The 15,135-nt window shown below is 40.0% G+C and overlaps 1 protein-coding gene across 1 annotated transcript in view; it reads right to left on the bottom strand.

The window, feature by feature from the left end:
- blk (BLK proto-oncogene, Src family tyrosine kinase) overlaps positions 1–14,709 on the bottom strand; it is a 145,003-nt gene extending 130,294 nt beyond the window's left edge. The window contains exon 1 of the mRNA XM_085997027.1: positions 13,944–14,709. Within this exon, the coding sequence (XP_085853153.1) occupies positions 13,944–13,995 (52 nt within the window). The 5' untranslated portion in view covers positions 13,996–14,709. The remainder of the gene's footprint in view (positions 1–13,943) is intronic.
- Between the last annotated feature and the right edge of the window lie 426 nt (positions 14,710–15,135).

Here is a 15,135-nt window from a genome sequence, read left to right as displayed (position 1 = left end):
GGCTTGAGGGTTCTTAGCTCTCACACCTTGGTAGCTGGCACAACAGACATGCTGATACCTCTGCTTTAATCACAAACAGGCTGAAGTCCCATAGCATTTAAAGAAAATATATATACAAGGCCAGGTTCATATTTCCTACTGTCCAGCATAGAAACTTGGAGCATGAGTCTTAAAGGCTGATGGTAGCAGAATAAACAACTAAAAAAATTAATATACTGCTATGGGTACACGATCTTTCTGCAGTAACCTTACACTCACTGGCGGAGAAAAAATACCAATAAGCTCACTGATTATCAGCTGCATGTTTGCCAGACCAGTTAGATGTGACAAGCCCCTTCCTGAAGGATGTGTGAAGAACATGAGTAAACTTTAAAGTCATTTTTCTGGTGCCAGCCCACAAATTCAATTTCACAACTTGCCAGTTTAGTACCACAACTACTCAGCAACCATACCCTGATAACAGCACTTACTTAAATCTTCATAAATCTAAACAGAAGTGACAGGTCTGATGAAGGAGCCCACCCAAACATTAATCTTTCTCCTTAAGATAATGGACTGACCGGCTGTACATTTTTAGCACTTCCTGATTATTTTTAAACCTAAGGTATAACTGCATTAGCTGCATGTAATTAAGATTTCACTGTAACTCATTACCTCAATCCAAGGAATCGGGTAGATAAGTGAATCACACAATCATTCCCTTAGCTCCTTCAGGTTTTTATACATGACAAATCTTTTTAAAGTATCTTCATTGCTCAGAAAGTGAATTGATTATATCATGGGGGAAAAATTGGGTGGTGCCCATTTTGGGGTGCCAACATCGCCATTAACACCCCCGAAAAAGTTAGTGCCCCTCCGCCGTAAATTCAGTAGTAGCGCCCCAAGCAGGAGGTGGGGCGCCACTGGAAAGCTTTCCACCTCCTGCTTGGGACGCTACTACTGAATTTCGCAGCGCTATGCCGCTGCAAAACCGTCCCCTGAACCTGTCACACATTTCGTCCGCCGATAGGTCAGGAGGCACAAGGGAAGTTTGCGGCCGGGGCGCAAGCAGGGCGCTGCGCACGGCGATGATGTCATTGCTGCTGGCGCGGAGCGCTATCGGCTACCACTGCCACTAACCTCCCTCTAAATTTCGCGGGATGCATCAGCGGGGTTTGCGCCCCCAGGGGCGCTAACGAGAGGTGCAAACCAACCCAATTTTTCCCCCATGATGTCTGAATTATACAGCAGTACTTGTTCTGGCATGTCATCCTCCAATCTATTTGACCATCCCCTATTCCTGAGCTTCAACCCCTTTATTCACATCAATGAAGAAAGCTATTGGGTCATCATGGTTTACTGGACTATCATGAGCCACTTATGAAATTGTTACTTTCTCGATCAGATTGCTTTGAATTTCCACAGCCAATTGAGTATAGAAGGCAGTGAGTATAATGAGAAAATAATTTTAAAAACTGCCAACTGGTATGTTAAACCAACTTATTTAAAATATAAATCTTCCTGTTAATAAAAAGATCCTAGCATCAAAAGATTCATAAATTAAATCCATTATCAAACAAGACACACGGGGATAAATAACTATCGGCGATGTTACTGTACAAATGGTTAATGTTCTCTTACCAAGTTCCTCCCTCTCTGCTATTTTAATGGAATTGTTCATCCATTAATCTATTTAAAATAACAGAGATAGGAATTTGGTACAAGCGTAATAAGCGTTTATGCAATAACATCGCCAGTGATTTGCAACGCGAATCCTCTACCAAAAGTAGAAATGCTCCCTGATACCAACTTCAATAATTCAGCTGTTTGCACTGAGTTAGTTGATTTCAGCCAAGCAGTGGCACTAAATTTGGCCTCAGGACCCTGAACAAGGGAGGGGTAAACTAGCCAGAATTCGCCTCCTGATCGCTAACCATTGACCCGCTGCTGAAAGTATGTATCTGAGGATGTCGGGTGAGAATCAGATCAGGCTCAGCTGTGATGCCCCCACAGTGAAATAGCCTGCCAACACTCTGTCTAGGTTCATGCATAAAGTACAGCCAGTTTGGTGAGAGATGGGAAGTTCTTAAAGCCTGTGGAACTGTACCTAAAATGTTACTGCCTTCAGGGATAGAGGAAGAGTGAAAAAATGAGGAAGTAAAAAAATCTAGCCTCTATTAGATATTCTGCCGCAAAAAAGTGCCTTGTGTACAACATGAATGTTGACTCGTCGATTTTGGAAGAAATCCTCAGTCATATCTGTCCAATATTAATAATACTGGCTCGTTATCAGTTGCCTCCTAAAAAAGCTTCATGCACCAAAATTCCAGGCACGGAATGTAGCTAGACTGTACTATCTTCAAACATCTCAATTAGAATGATGAATTAGCAGTTGACATTTTACCCAAATAGAAAATCTAAATCTAAGTAGTTTATCTGCTCCATGATTCATTTCAACTGGACTAAGAAAGCTTTATACCTCTGCATTTTATTTATCCACAATATGCACAATACATATTTATCAAGCATTGAAGAATTACTTGGTTGGTAATGTGGAATCTATTTTATTTAATTGGATAGTTAAACTTAGACCATCCTACATCCTCTTTCTCCTGTCTGTATCCTCACTGCGTTGAAATCAAATCTAATCATACCATCCCCTACTATAACATTGATTTCAGAATCTCAAAACTGAAAAATTACTTCCCTGTCTCGGTCTTCTTTACATACAATCATCAGATCTGTAAAGTGCAGGCTTGGTGTCGCCTATTCACTACTTTTTGATTTACCTCATTTTTTTTCCTACTCTTTTCAATCTTAGTATGTCCTAAATTATGGCCTTGGGCATGGGTTGCCCAAATAAAAGAAACATACCATTGTATTTTTCAAAACATGCATTTGATCTTCATGAAGAGTATATTAACCAATCAGAACAGCAGTTGATAATTGAACACCCACAATTCATACATGCATAGATATTCAAAGTAGTTTATCTGCTCCGTGATTCATTTCAACTGGACTAAGGAAGCTTTATACCTCTGCATTTTATTTATCCACAATATGCACAATACACATTTATCAAGCATTGAAGAATTACTTGGTTGGTAAAAAATAAGTTTAGAGTTCATCTAAATGAATAAAATAATTTTCTCTTTAATCTGTGTTGGCATTTTAGGTTAGATTCCAGAGTTCAAGTTCAGATGCATAATTCACAAAAGCAAAGTTAGAGCAGAATCATATAAGCATTATACAAGTGCAAGTTTTATGGGTGACATCTGAATCCCCTATTGCTCACTTCAAACCATCCATTATTTATTTTAATCTATATTTGGATTTAAGACTGTGCGAGAGTATTTTAACATAAGTACATAATAGTTACATAAAAGTCTTGCATTTATATAGCTCCTTTCATGACCACCGGATGTCCCAAAGTGCTTTACAGCCAATGAAGTACTTTTTGCAGTGCAATCATTGTTGTAATGTAGGAAATGCGGCAGCCAATTTGAGCACAGCAAGCTCCCACAAACAGCAATATGATAATGACCAGATAATCTGTTTTTGTTATGTTGATTGAGTGATAAATATTGGCCAGGACACCAGGGATAACTCCCCTGCTATTCTTCGAAATAGTGCCATGGGATCTTTTGCGTCCACCTGAGAGAGCAGACAGGGCCTTGGTTTAACATCTCACCGAAAGACGGGTCTCATCCAAAATTCACAGGATAATTTAGTAAGGTACTGTAAATATAATTAGAAGACTATTGGATGCAAAGTTTGTTTTATAATCCCCATTCTGAGGAAGGGTCCTTCCCAAAACATTAACCCGTCTTTCCCTGCAAGATGCTGACTGACTCATTTTGCATTTCAGATTTCCATTTGTGTTCTTTCTTTTTATTCTATATATAATTACCTGCTAATAACCATTTGATTTCAAATTTCGATTCGGCACTTTACAGCCTCCCGGACTCAACACTAAGTTTAACAATTTCAGATCATAACCTCTGCCCCCATTTTTTCGGACAGCAGCTGTTGATAATTCTGCTATTCCCATTTACACCTCATCTGGACCCATCTTTTGTTTCTTTACTTGTTCCATTACCATTTCCTTTTGCCTTGCACCATCATCCCTTTTGTCATTTAATCTCTCCTGCCTTCCACCCTATCACAGACCTTCCCTTTTGTTCTTTCCTCCCCTCCCCCCTTTCCCTGCCTCTGTATTTGCTTGAAACTTGTTATATCTCTAGCTTTTTTCAGTTCTGATGAAAGGTCATCGACCTGAAATGTTAACTCTGTTTCTCTCTCCACAGATGCTGCCTGACCTGCTGAGTATTTACAGAATTTTCTGTTTTTATTTCAGATTTCCAGCATCCGCAGTATTTTGCTTTTGTGCTAATAACCATTGATGGACATGGTTTAAGTTGCATAAGATTTTTCCCTTTATGGGTACATTTACACTAGAATTGTAGCATTGGTGCAAGGCAGTTTCACATTGCACTGACACTGCTTGGATAGAGATAGATTTTCCTGTTATTGCATTGGGGCATATTGGATTGACAGATTGCAGTACACAGAGGAAAGTCGAAAAGAAAAGAGAACCCAATGTACTGTGCCCAGGCAATCCAATATAGTCATGTGCAAGAACAGGAGAATCTGCCCCACAGTGTAAATGGAACCTGAATTTAGAGTTAGGGCCAGACCTGACACAGACTGAAGTGGAGCAAGGTTCCCTGGAGGAGGAATTCTCAATCCATTTCACTCCACAGTTAGGTCAGACCTTAAACATACAATTTATGCTACATATAAGATTAGCATAGGTGTGAAGCCAAAACCACATTGTACCAAGAGTAAAGTTCGATAGCAAAATACTGCGGATGTTGGAAATCCAAAATAACAACAGAAAATGCTGGAAAAACTCAGCAGGTCAGGCAACATCCGTGGACAGAAATTTGAGTTGACGTTTCGGGTCGAACCCTTCTTCAAAACTGGAAAGAAAAGATAGATCGGAGGCAGGGCTGCGATCGGACAAAAGAATAAAAGAAACAAAAGAAGTAAAAAAGAGACAATAAAAGGTGTTAGAAGCTAGACGAGATGGTAATAGGCTGAGATTGGGTGTAAAGAGTAAGCTTGTGTAAATACAGTCTTCGTTAAAAAGTAACTAACAAAAATTTTCAACCCATTGTGGGCAATTTTTAATTTAATTCATTCATGTGGGCATCACCAGCAAGGCCAGCAATTATTGCCCATCCCTAATTGCCCTCGAGAAGGTGGTGGTAAGCAGCCTTCTTGAATAAGTGGCTTGCTAGGGCATTTCAAAGGGCAGTTAAGAGTCAACCACATTTCTGTTGGTCTGGAGTCACATATAAGGACAGCAGATATTAGTGAGCGAGATGGGTTTTTACAACAATCCCATAGTTTCATGGTCCATTAATGATACTATTCCAGATTTATTTAATTCATTGAATTTAAATTCCTCAGTTGCCAAGATGGGATTATGAACTTGCGTCACCTGGATCATTAGTCCAGGCCTCTGGATTACTAGTCCAGTAACATAACCACTATGCTACCGTACACCTAGCAATTCTGGGAACAAAATCCAATCCTACCACTTCATACTGTAACACACAAGTCCACCATGGACAATATTTTCTAATTTTAGAAACTGGAGTGCTAATCTTATTTTAACAGCTATTTATAGAAATTGCAAATGCTTCAGTTTTCCAGAGTGAGCCTCAGGATTTTATTAGTATTTTGTTACGTTAAAGCGGGTATATAAATGCAAGTTGTTGTTGTTGTTAGCAGCAGAAACCTGGCCAATCAGGTCTCTTCTGCAATAATGCTCATTTTGCACCTCTCAAGAGGCTTAACAACCATTTAACAAGTCAAATAACAATGATGGGAACTGTAGGGAATAGAGCAGAGCAATAGATTTGTACAGCCAGATTCACTGACATAACGACCACTTCTGGATTTTGAAAGATTGATTTATATATTTAGCGACAATGGAAATGTAGTGGTTTCCCTTATGTCTGGAATCAACCTCCAAGTTTTGAAATCAGATTTAATTGTAAAACTATGATATAAATTTAAAAACTTGTGTCCATGAGGTGCTTGTGCAGTTCATATTAAAAATGATATAAAACTAGTTGCTAGGTAAGTTGTAGCCTACATTTTACTGTACAAGTTATTTGAAGAACCAAACCAGAAGATCTTTGATTTCTTGAGGGAAAATAATATGCGCAGGTGAGCAACATATTGGCACTTTTCAACAGTTTATTGCTCCGTCAATTTAAATGACCCACGTGGGGAGGGCTGCTCAGCTGTTTAAAGTCTGGTGAGCACATCACAGTAAACTGTTCACAAACCCAATGGTAGTTGGTTGCGTTGATGCTTAGTCCTGGTGGAGCTTGCACTCCTATCAGCCTTCTCCCACAAACTCTTATACTAAACCATTAATGTAGCCAATGCTATGCTGAACAGATACTCAGTTTAGATGCTCCCTCATTGAAATAACTCCAGTTCAATGAGTGAGCCAATTCCTACCTGATCAGTTTTATTTCATAGTGGAAAACTGGTAAATATTTGAAGCAGAGGAAGATATAAGACTATGAGCAGAGCAGTGGGATTACTTGCAGACAACAGTTCTGACGAAAGGTCATCAACCTGCAATGTTAACCCTGTTTCTCGCTCCACAGGTGCTTCCTGACCTGTTGAGTATTTCCAGCATTTTCTGTTTATATTTCAGATTTCCAGCATCCACAGTATTTTGCTTTTGTATTGGGATTACTTTCAGATTGCTCTGTCAAAGAGTGGCATAGGTACAATGGGCTGAATGGCCTCGTTCTGCGATTATATGGTGCTATGATGCTTCAATCCAAAGTAACTACAGTACACTGCATTCATTTCTCCTACAATTCAGTTAGGGAATGCCACACTCAGATCAGGTACACCTCTCACTAAAGTAGGACAACAACAGCGGAAACCAATAAATGCCATAATGTTGCCAACAACTTGAAAGAGGTCATTATGGATCGGAGGACGTGATTATGCAATAGCACATTTGTAGCAGAACAATTTTTTTCTTGTACTTTTCCATTTCAAGAATTTGATTTTCAACCATTTCTTAGGCCGGAAATTTCCCATTAAAAAAACGGTTTGGAGCATGCGAGCAGTTAAATTGTTAAAAATGGGATCCCCGACCTGATCCCGCCTCCAACCCACCCACTTCCGGTTTTGCCGGAGGCAGGATGGGGGACGGGCAACCAACCCGCTCCCGGGGGACGTTACCTTAATTTAAATATTGTAATGAAGCTGGAAATCTCTTTTCCCCCCCGTCCATTTTGAATTTAACTGACTGTGGACGCGTTTCACACAATTTGTGAAACCTGGCAGTTAACCCAAGGCGGGGACTGCTGTATCCAGGAGGTAAGTGGCTTTATGCCTACCTCCAGGATCCAGGGTCCCTACCTAACCCACCCATCTGCGATTGGAGACCCCACCATGAGGCCTCCGATCACATTCCCAGGCCTCCCCCGCCCCCCGGCCCCCAGGGCCCCCCTCCCACCCCACTCGGCCCCAGGCCTCCCCCACAACAATGATGATGAGGCCGGCCACAATCCTCCAGTGGTCGGCCCCGATCTCTGGCCGACCTCGCCCCTCCGCGATCCCCGATCCCCCCACTCCACGATTCACGCTTGCCTGCCGATCCCTGACCTCCTCAATCCCCAACAACCCCCATCGCTTGCCGATCCCTGACCTCCCCGATCTGCTGCCAATCCTGCAACCCCTCCCGCCAATCCCTGATCTGCTGCCGATCCTGCAACCCCTCCCGCCGATCCTCGCTCCCCCTCCCGATTGCTGACCCCCCTCCCAATTCCCGACACCCCCCCCCTTGGCATCCCTCCCTCGGACCAACCCCTCATAACCGAGGCCTACCCGCCCGCAGCCAGCCACTCAAGCTGGCTGGCTGTGGAGGGGAAACCAAGGCCTCACATTCAAATTAGGCCCTGCTGGTAAAGTCAGCAGGGCCTGCGGGATATCCGGCCTCCCGGATTTCCCGCCCGCCTTGGACCAACCCGCCTCCCCGAAGAAAATTCCGGCTTATGAGTCTGTTTCTTTAAAGAGATATCGCAACATTTGGTATTAACAACTGACAGAATATAATCTTCACCAACATGATAGAAAACATACAAGAGAGTAACAAAACTAAAATATTTGCCAGTCAATATCAGAACTCTGAGGGCTGAATTTAATTAAACAATGTTTCACTGTTGTTTCTCATTATCTGTAAACACTGTATGCCAGACCCGTGTTATACAACCCTTTATAATATACTCCACAGTCTCAGGTACACCATAACCTAGAATTTACCATTACCGATATTATCAGATGAATGAATGGTTAGCGCAGTCACAGGACATTCCTCTCTCTGCACCTTTAACGGGGTATTAACCTGTTCATGCAAACACATTAAACATTCATTCGCTGGCACCAATAGGAATTCTCAGGCTCACATTTCTTAGTTCCTTCTTATTTTGCTTAAATGTTCAACATGATATTTCAATGTAATTTTGAAATTGAAATATAATGAACTGTCCCACCAATAATTCTTTTGAAGGCTTTCATACATTCCAGTATTATTTCTAGCAGCTATTAAAGGATCTCTTTGAACAAAATTATGAGTCAGTATTTCATTGTGCAATGGATATGGCAAATTAGAAGCTTTAAGTTAAGTTACTTACCTGGCTATCTAGTGCCAGGTTACATTCAGTTTCTATAATACATGGTTGAACCTTTCAGAGAATGTTCTAGTATTTTATAAACCACAATGGAAAAAGCACAGCATGGGTCCAATAGGCAAGAGGTTCAGCAAACATACTAAAAGTCTTTTCTATTTTCATCAAACCACTAACTTTCATAATAACTAACAGTAGCATTTTGCAGATGAAAAAGTGACACACATTCTGCAGTCTACAAAAGCTATTCACCTACAGGATGAATGGAAAAGGGTCTTGGAAAGTAAGTAACCCTCATCATCAGAGCCTCCACTGGAAAAAAAGTAATTTGTATATTTATATTTTCACTCTTCCACTTTATTGTCAGTAGTATTGACCTCCTTCTCTTTAGGTTTCTTGGAGACATGGGGATGAAAGAATACTCTGCAGTTTACTTGGTTTTCCTGAGGATCAGGGCGTATTTATACAGAATATCCCTCAGGAGATTAAATGGATTTTAGTTCCCGAGGCCTGTACCCCCTGATTTCCAACGGCAATCAAACAGAACTGTAGGATATCCGTCCATCCTTACGTCTCCACTGGAGGGGGAGAAGGGTTGGAGTTGGAGAATGTTCCAGAAAGCTGCTCTTCACTAACAGCATGCCCCAACCCTTCTTTCTCCTCCCTACCACCTCCAGCAGCACAGGGATCATTGGGCCAGAAATTCGTCTCGGGCGGTGACACTAAGCGGGCAGTATCGGATCGGCCGCCCGTTATACGGAGCATCTGATATTCAGCTCCACTGCAGTCAATGGAACAAAATATTTCCTTGGATGCAGCTTGAATGAGTTGGAAATGGTAGGACAAGTTTTACTTGCACATGTTTCACAGGATGCCATGAAAGTGCAGAAAGACTGCTGCTGTCAACATATTTATTCAGGAAGTCAGCATTTCAAATCTATGCTGCATCCTACAACATTAATGCAAGTAAAAGAGATGCAGATCGATTAATACTTTAACAAGTGCGGCAAGCCTGTAAAATGGGATAATACACACTGAGAATGATTCACCTGATGTCACAATGAGACTTTATTTTCCAGTGGTGGTTAAATTATATGGCTCAAATAAGGGCAATCTTCAGACAACTTAATGCAGCAGTTGGTATTAAGTGCTGGTCCTTAAGTAAGCATAGCAAGGTCAACAACTGCCTGACATATAAAGAAGTGACTGGAATTAATAAAAGCAGTGATTATGGGAATGACTTTGGATTTAATTTTCTTCAGATCTAAATTATTATGAATATTATATAGTCTTTAGCAGGTAAAATAAGCCAGACTTTCATAAGGTTACCCTTTCCTCATGCAGGGGAGAAAAAATGAATTTGGAATTCGATATAAAAGGCATTAATTTTAGAGTTCTCATTAAATCCATAAGTTATATTTTAAGGGTTTAGCTTTCAAAAATAAACACTCAAGGCAAAATCTGACTGTGCTTATTTCAAACTGTTTTTCAGACTCTTGTTAATACAACGTGGTTATAAAATTCTCCTTGGGCGGCACCTACACACGCAATAAAGGAATAGAATCTGGATGGACCTGGGAATGGGCATTGCCGACCTTTTTGTCAAAATGAGTAGATTAATCAACAGATGTGAATTTTACAAATTAAATGATGCAAATTCACAGCAGGTCATTCAGAATCCAAGAGAAAGGTAGTTTAATTTTCAAATGGGAACCTTCAAGACTCTGTTTGTCATTCAGCTGCTGGTTGGCCTGATGTACATTTCCAACTTTTTCTATTTTTATTTGAGATTTCCAATATTTTTCAATTTATCTCCTCATCTCTATGTGAAAATGTGTTTTCCTTTAAATAAAAATATATTGTTTATAGCCAATATCCCAAAATATTGTTAGAGAGATCAGGTCTGATAGCCCAGTTTAAACAGCAGTCTAAAACCAATTCCAAAAAGTGTGGGATTAGCAACAGTTATGGATATTACAGCATTTTCAGTAAAATTCTGAGCGTGGCTATTAATTAAATGGAGAGATGATAAAAGGACTACACATGAAAATGAAATACAAGTTTTACCTGCAATAGTTGTGGCTTGAGGCCTAATGGAAACCAACTTCTTAAATAACCAGTAAGTTGTCAGTTAGCCTGCAAATTGACTGACCAAATCAAGATTTTATGAGTCAGAGGCCCTATTATTGAGCTGGGTGTTAAAGAGCAAAGGGATTATTTTATGTCAGGAAATGCTAGAAAATGGTTAGCGAATTGGAGTTTGAGTGAATTTATAATAATAGACAATTGGGTTTTTTTGTTCTTGTGATGTGGGTGACACTGGCAGTGCAGTATTTATTGTCCATCGCCAGTCACCCTAAGGCCATTAAGAGTCAACCAGTAGTGTGGGACTGGAGTCTCATGTAGGTAAGACCGGGAAGAGGCAGCAGCTTCCTTCCCTGAAGGACATTAGTCAGTCAATTGGGTTTTTACAACAATACGACAACCTTCATGGTCATTTTAACTGCTGCACAAATCAGCACGCAAATTAACCGATTTACTGAATTCAATTTCACAGCTTGTTATGGTGGGATTTTTACTCACAACCTCTAGGGTTTTTAGTCCAGTACCATAACTATTATGCAGCTTCAGTATGAGCTTGCATATGTAATTACAGCCTCTTTATATAAAAGGTATGGACCAGAGTGCCACAAGAAAGAGCTTCATTTAGTTTGCAGTTTTGACAAGCTTCTATAGCAAGAAAAATTAGCATAATTAACAATTTATACTATTGCTTTATAGCCAATATCCCAAAATATCAGGTCTGATAGCCCAGTTTAAACAGCAGTCTAAAACCAATTCTATGGAATATTGATTTTTCTAATGAAGGATTATTATGATAGCTTATCTTTTCTCCTTGAAATGCTGCAGTATTCTTTGTTTATACTTCAGATTTCCAGCATTTTCAGATTTTAATTTTATTATATTTTAGCCTCCAGAAATCTCAGATTACTCAAATAGGATTGTTAATGCTCCATTTACAGATTTTTTTTAAATTGTGAAGCCTACTTTGACAATTTTCAAAATGTTAAGTGTCCATCATTATAACAGTTTTAAACAGTCAGCCATCTAAAATATTTTATGCCCCTGTAAAATAATTTACAATCTTAGTCAACCACAGGCATTTGAGAGCAGGACACAAAACTATGTGAATACAACAAATGTCTGGATTTTTTCCTTTATAAACAAAACTTCAAAAGACTGCTATCAGTGCCTTCATTTGTTTTACAATCATCTGCATTTTGTTTCTGGTTATGGCTGAGGACATAACTTTAACTGGGTCAATCTCCTGAGATATTATGTTAGATCCACAGCGGGTTTAAATAATAATTGCCTGCAAGTTGGCTACTATTATCACAGAATGGTAAATAAATTGGCACTCTTATCATAGAATTACAGAATGATACAGCACAGAAGGAGGCCATTCAGGCCATCATTAATGTGCTGGCTCTTTGAAAGAGTTATCCAATTAGCCCATTCTGCTGCCCTTTCCCCACAGCCCTGCAAATTATCCCCCTTCAAGTAGTTATCCTATTCCTTCTTGGGGTATGTGACAGTAAAGAAAGGTACAGATTTACAGTTCGACGTGGATGTAACACAGATGTCAAAATATGCTGGCAAACTGCCCTTTCCATATACTTTGTTTTCAATACTAACAAAAGTCAGCAAAATAAATCGCTTTTCTGTTGTTTGAATCTCTAAGTTAGTCCCCCTCTCCATTATATAAACATCTAAAAACACATGGGCAGGATTTTGCTATGTAGGGCGAAAGAATAGCGCCAGCATTCATTAGATTTGAACTTATCATAGACTTAAATCAATAGTATGTAATGTTAATTATGCTAATTTTTATTGCTATAAAAGCAAGGCAAGTTACTGTCCGCCAAACAGCCCAACACCCTCTTCAGGGCATCTGGGGCCTGTGTGAACAGGGCAAGCAACTGTGTGTCACCATACTTCTTAACCAATCAGATTGAGGAATCGTTAATGAGCATCGCAGAATCTGAACCGGGAAGTGTAAGTTAGAAAATTCAATTCAATGCCAAATCAGGTACAGAAAGCAAAATAAAGAGAGGGCAAGAAAGAATGGTTTGAGAGAGATAATAGAGACAGAATGAACAAACGTTTTAAAAAAAAGTTTTTAATCTTCAACAATAATTAAAATCTGAAGGAATGAGACGCCACAATTGTTAAAGTTAATTTTCAGTGTCAGAGAGGTTGTTTAGCAGTAATTAAGACATACCATGCTGTTAAGGGTACTTCGACTTGACTTAACTTTTTGTGGCGCGTTTAGTCCATACCTACCATGCAAGTACAGATTGTTCATTTGAATGGAGAGCCAGATGGCGAGATGCTGTTTTTGTGCAGCTTACGGAGGGGCAGCACATCTGGATCAGCAACTTTCGGATTTTCGCATTTAACTGCCCATCTGCACTCGTCTGAAGTTGCTGTTCGATTTGCGCATAAATAACGGTGAGCGCCGTTAGTCTCACAATTACTTTTTACACAAAATCTGGCCTTCTAATAATGACAACTGTAGTTGATTAATTTTTGGATTTATCCAAAAAAAGTTCCAGTCTTAAACCCCTGCTAACAATGTCAGATGATTTACTTCATATATTTTCAAAAGCAACTCTCTCCTTATACATGACAAACCGACTGACAGGCCTACATCCAATGAGCTAGTCTATATATATAGTTATATAAATAAAGAGGTCATTCTGAGACTCACGGAAAGATTTTTTTGAAGTTTACTTCATTTAGTTAATTTCCATTCATTTCCAGACTACACCCTGCACTTTTAATATAGTTAAGAACAAAGATGTAGCATTTATTTTACAGAAACAACTCAGTGTCTCTCTTCAATGGTTAAGGTAAAACAAACTCAATTTCTTTTAAATAACATATCTTTATTCGAAAGTTCGACTTTTGTTGCCGAATAACCAGACCAGATACGGCAGTTCACTTTTTTTTAAGGTAAAACCTGTTTTACATAATGCCTCAATAGATGAAGAGAGCAGATTTGTATCAGTTTCAACTAAATCTGCAAAAGAATATTTTACGACGGTCGGTGAACTCTTTGTAACTTCGATGTGAGGTGGAAGCTTGTTATTTTCTGGCTGTATGAAAATCGCATCGAGAATAATGGGAAACGGTCAGAACTAAACGCCAAATAAAATCGCCACAGCATACCTTCGATTTTTCGAGTTTCCCTAGGAAAATTGCCGAAAGTAAAAGCCTTCATTCATAGTCGTACCGGCGTAGGAGATTGCTGGAGATGAGATCAAAAAATAAAACATGCCGTTGAGATCAATGTTGGAAGGTCAGTCAGGGCTCAGCGTACATCACATCGTCCCACCAATGGCTTGCATTCATTCCGCTTTCCTCAACAGCGACCCGCGGCGCTCTCTCCTTCCAGCAATGGTATCAGGCAGCCTGTGGCCAGGTTGTTTCTGGTCAGATCCTCGCCTACCTGACATTCCCCTCTGCCCCAGTCTTTGGGCTGACTCCTCAATCAGCCCTTGGATTAGCCCAGCCGCCCCCAGTTGGTCACTTACTCCCCGCCAGGCCGCCCACACATTGCTGAGCTGCTGCTGGAAACAGACATTGGGTTTCCCCCATCTTCTGTTTATTTGGGGTTTTTTTAATTTTATTTTTTAAAAGGGCAGCTCCAAAGAGGTTCGAGTAAATTCTCAGGAATAAGAGGAGCTCTCACTGCATCGCAGCCCCTGGCTGGCTGGCTGGAGGGAGGGAAGCTGCTCCTGGTCTCTTTGTGGGCTGCTGATGGCTGTAACATTTAACCCTTTGGAAACCCATGCGACGTTGAAATCAAGATATTCAGCGGCGGTGCAGAGACTTTTTATCCCATTTCTCTTTCTCTCCCCTTACGGAGCCGCGTATATTGCCAGAATTCGGGAGGCTTTTACCAACATGTTCCTGTATCTACCTGAACGACTGGGCTAAACTTTACCGAGCAAAAGTACCAGTTGTACTTTTACCTTTTAACCCCTGGACTAACAGCAGGTCCAGGGGGCACCCTGTTTCCACTGGATGGCTATATATTTTTAATAGTTTTCAGATTCAACTGCAATACTGACACTAATATTCTACCAGTGATAAAGTTACTCAAACTCTAGTTCTACTAATGTAATATTAACACTATGTGACCGAAATTAAGACTTCAAATGATAAAGTGAAAATAGAATTTTTAACACTTTTGCTCACCTATCTTCTCCTTTTCTCTGTTTTCTCCTATTGAACTGTACTTTTACTTCATTTTAATAACTTCCTATTCCAACCTTTTCTCTTTAAATGTAAGTGCAAAATTCAAAACACTATTAACTTTCCTTTGAAACCCTGTGTCTCATGTATTTTGGATGTAAAT

This window comes from Somniosus microcephalus, chromosome 9, assembly GCF_052327205.1.
Source record: "Somniosus microcephalus isolate GS21.2 chromosome 9, FLI_Smic_1.0, whole genome shotgun sequence".
Lineage (NCBI taxonomy): Eukaryota > Metazoa > Chordata > Chondrichthyes > Squaliformes > Somniosidae > Somniosus > Somniosus microcephalus.
The sequence above is the reverse complement of the archived record's forward strand: the minus strand, read 5'-3'. Positions and strand labels throughout refer to the sequence as shown.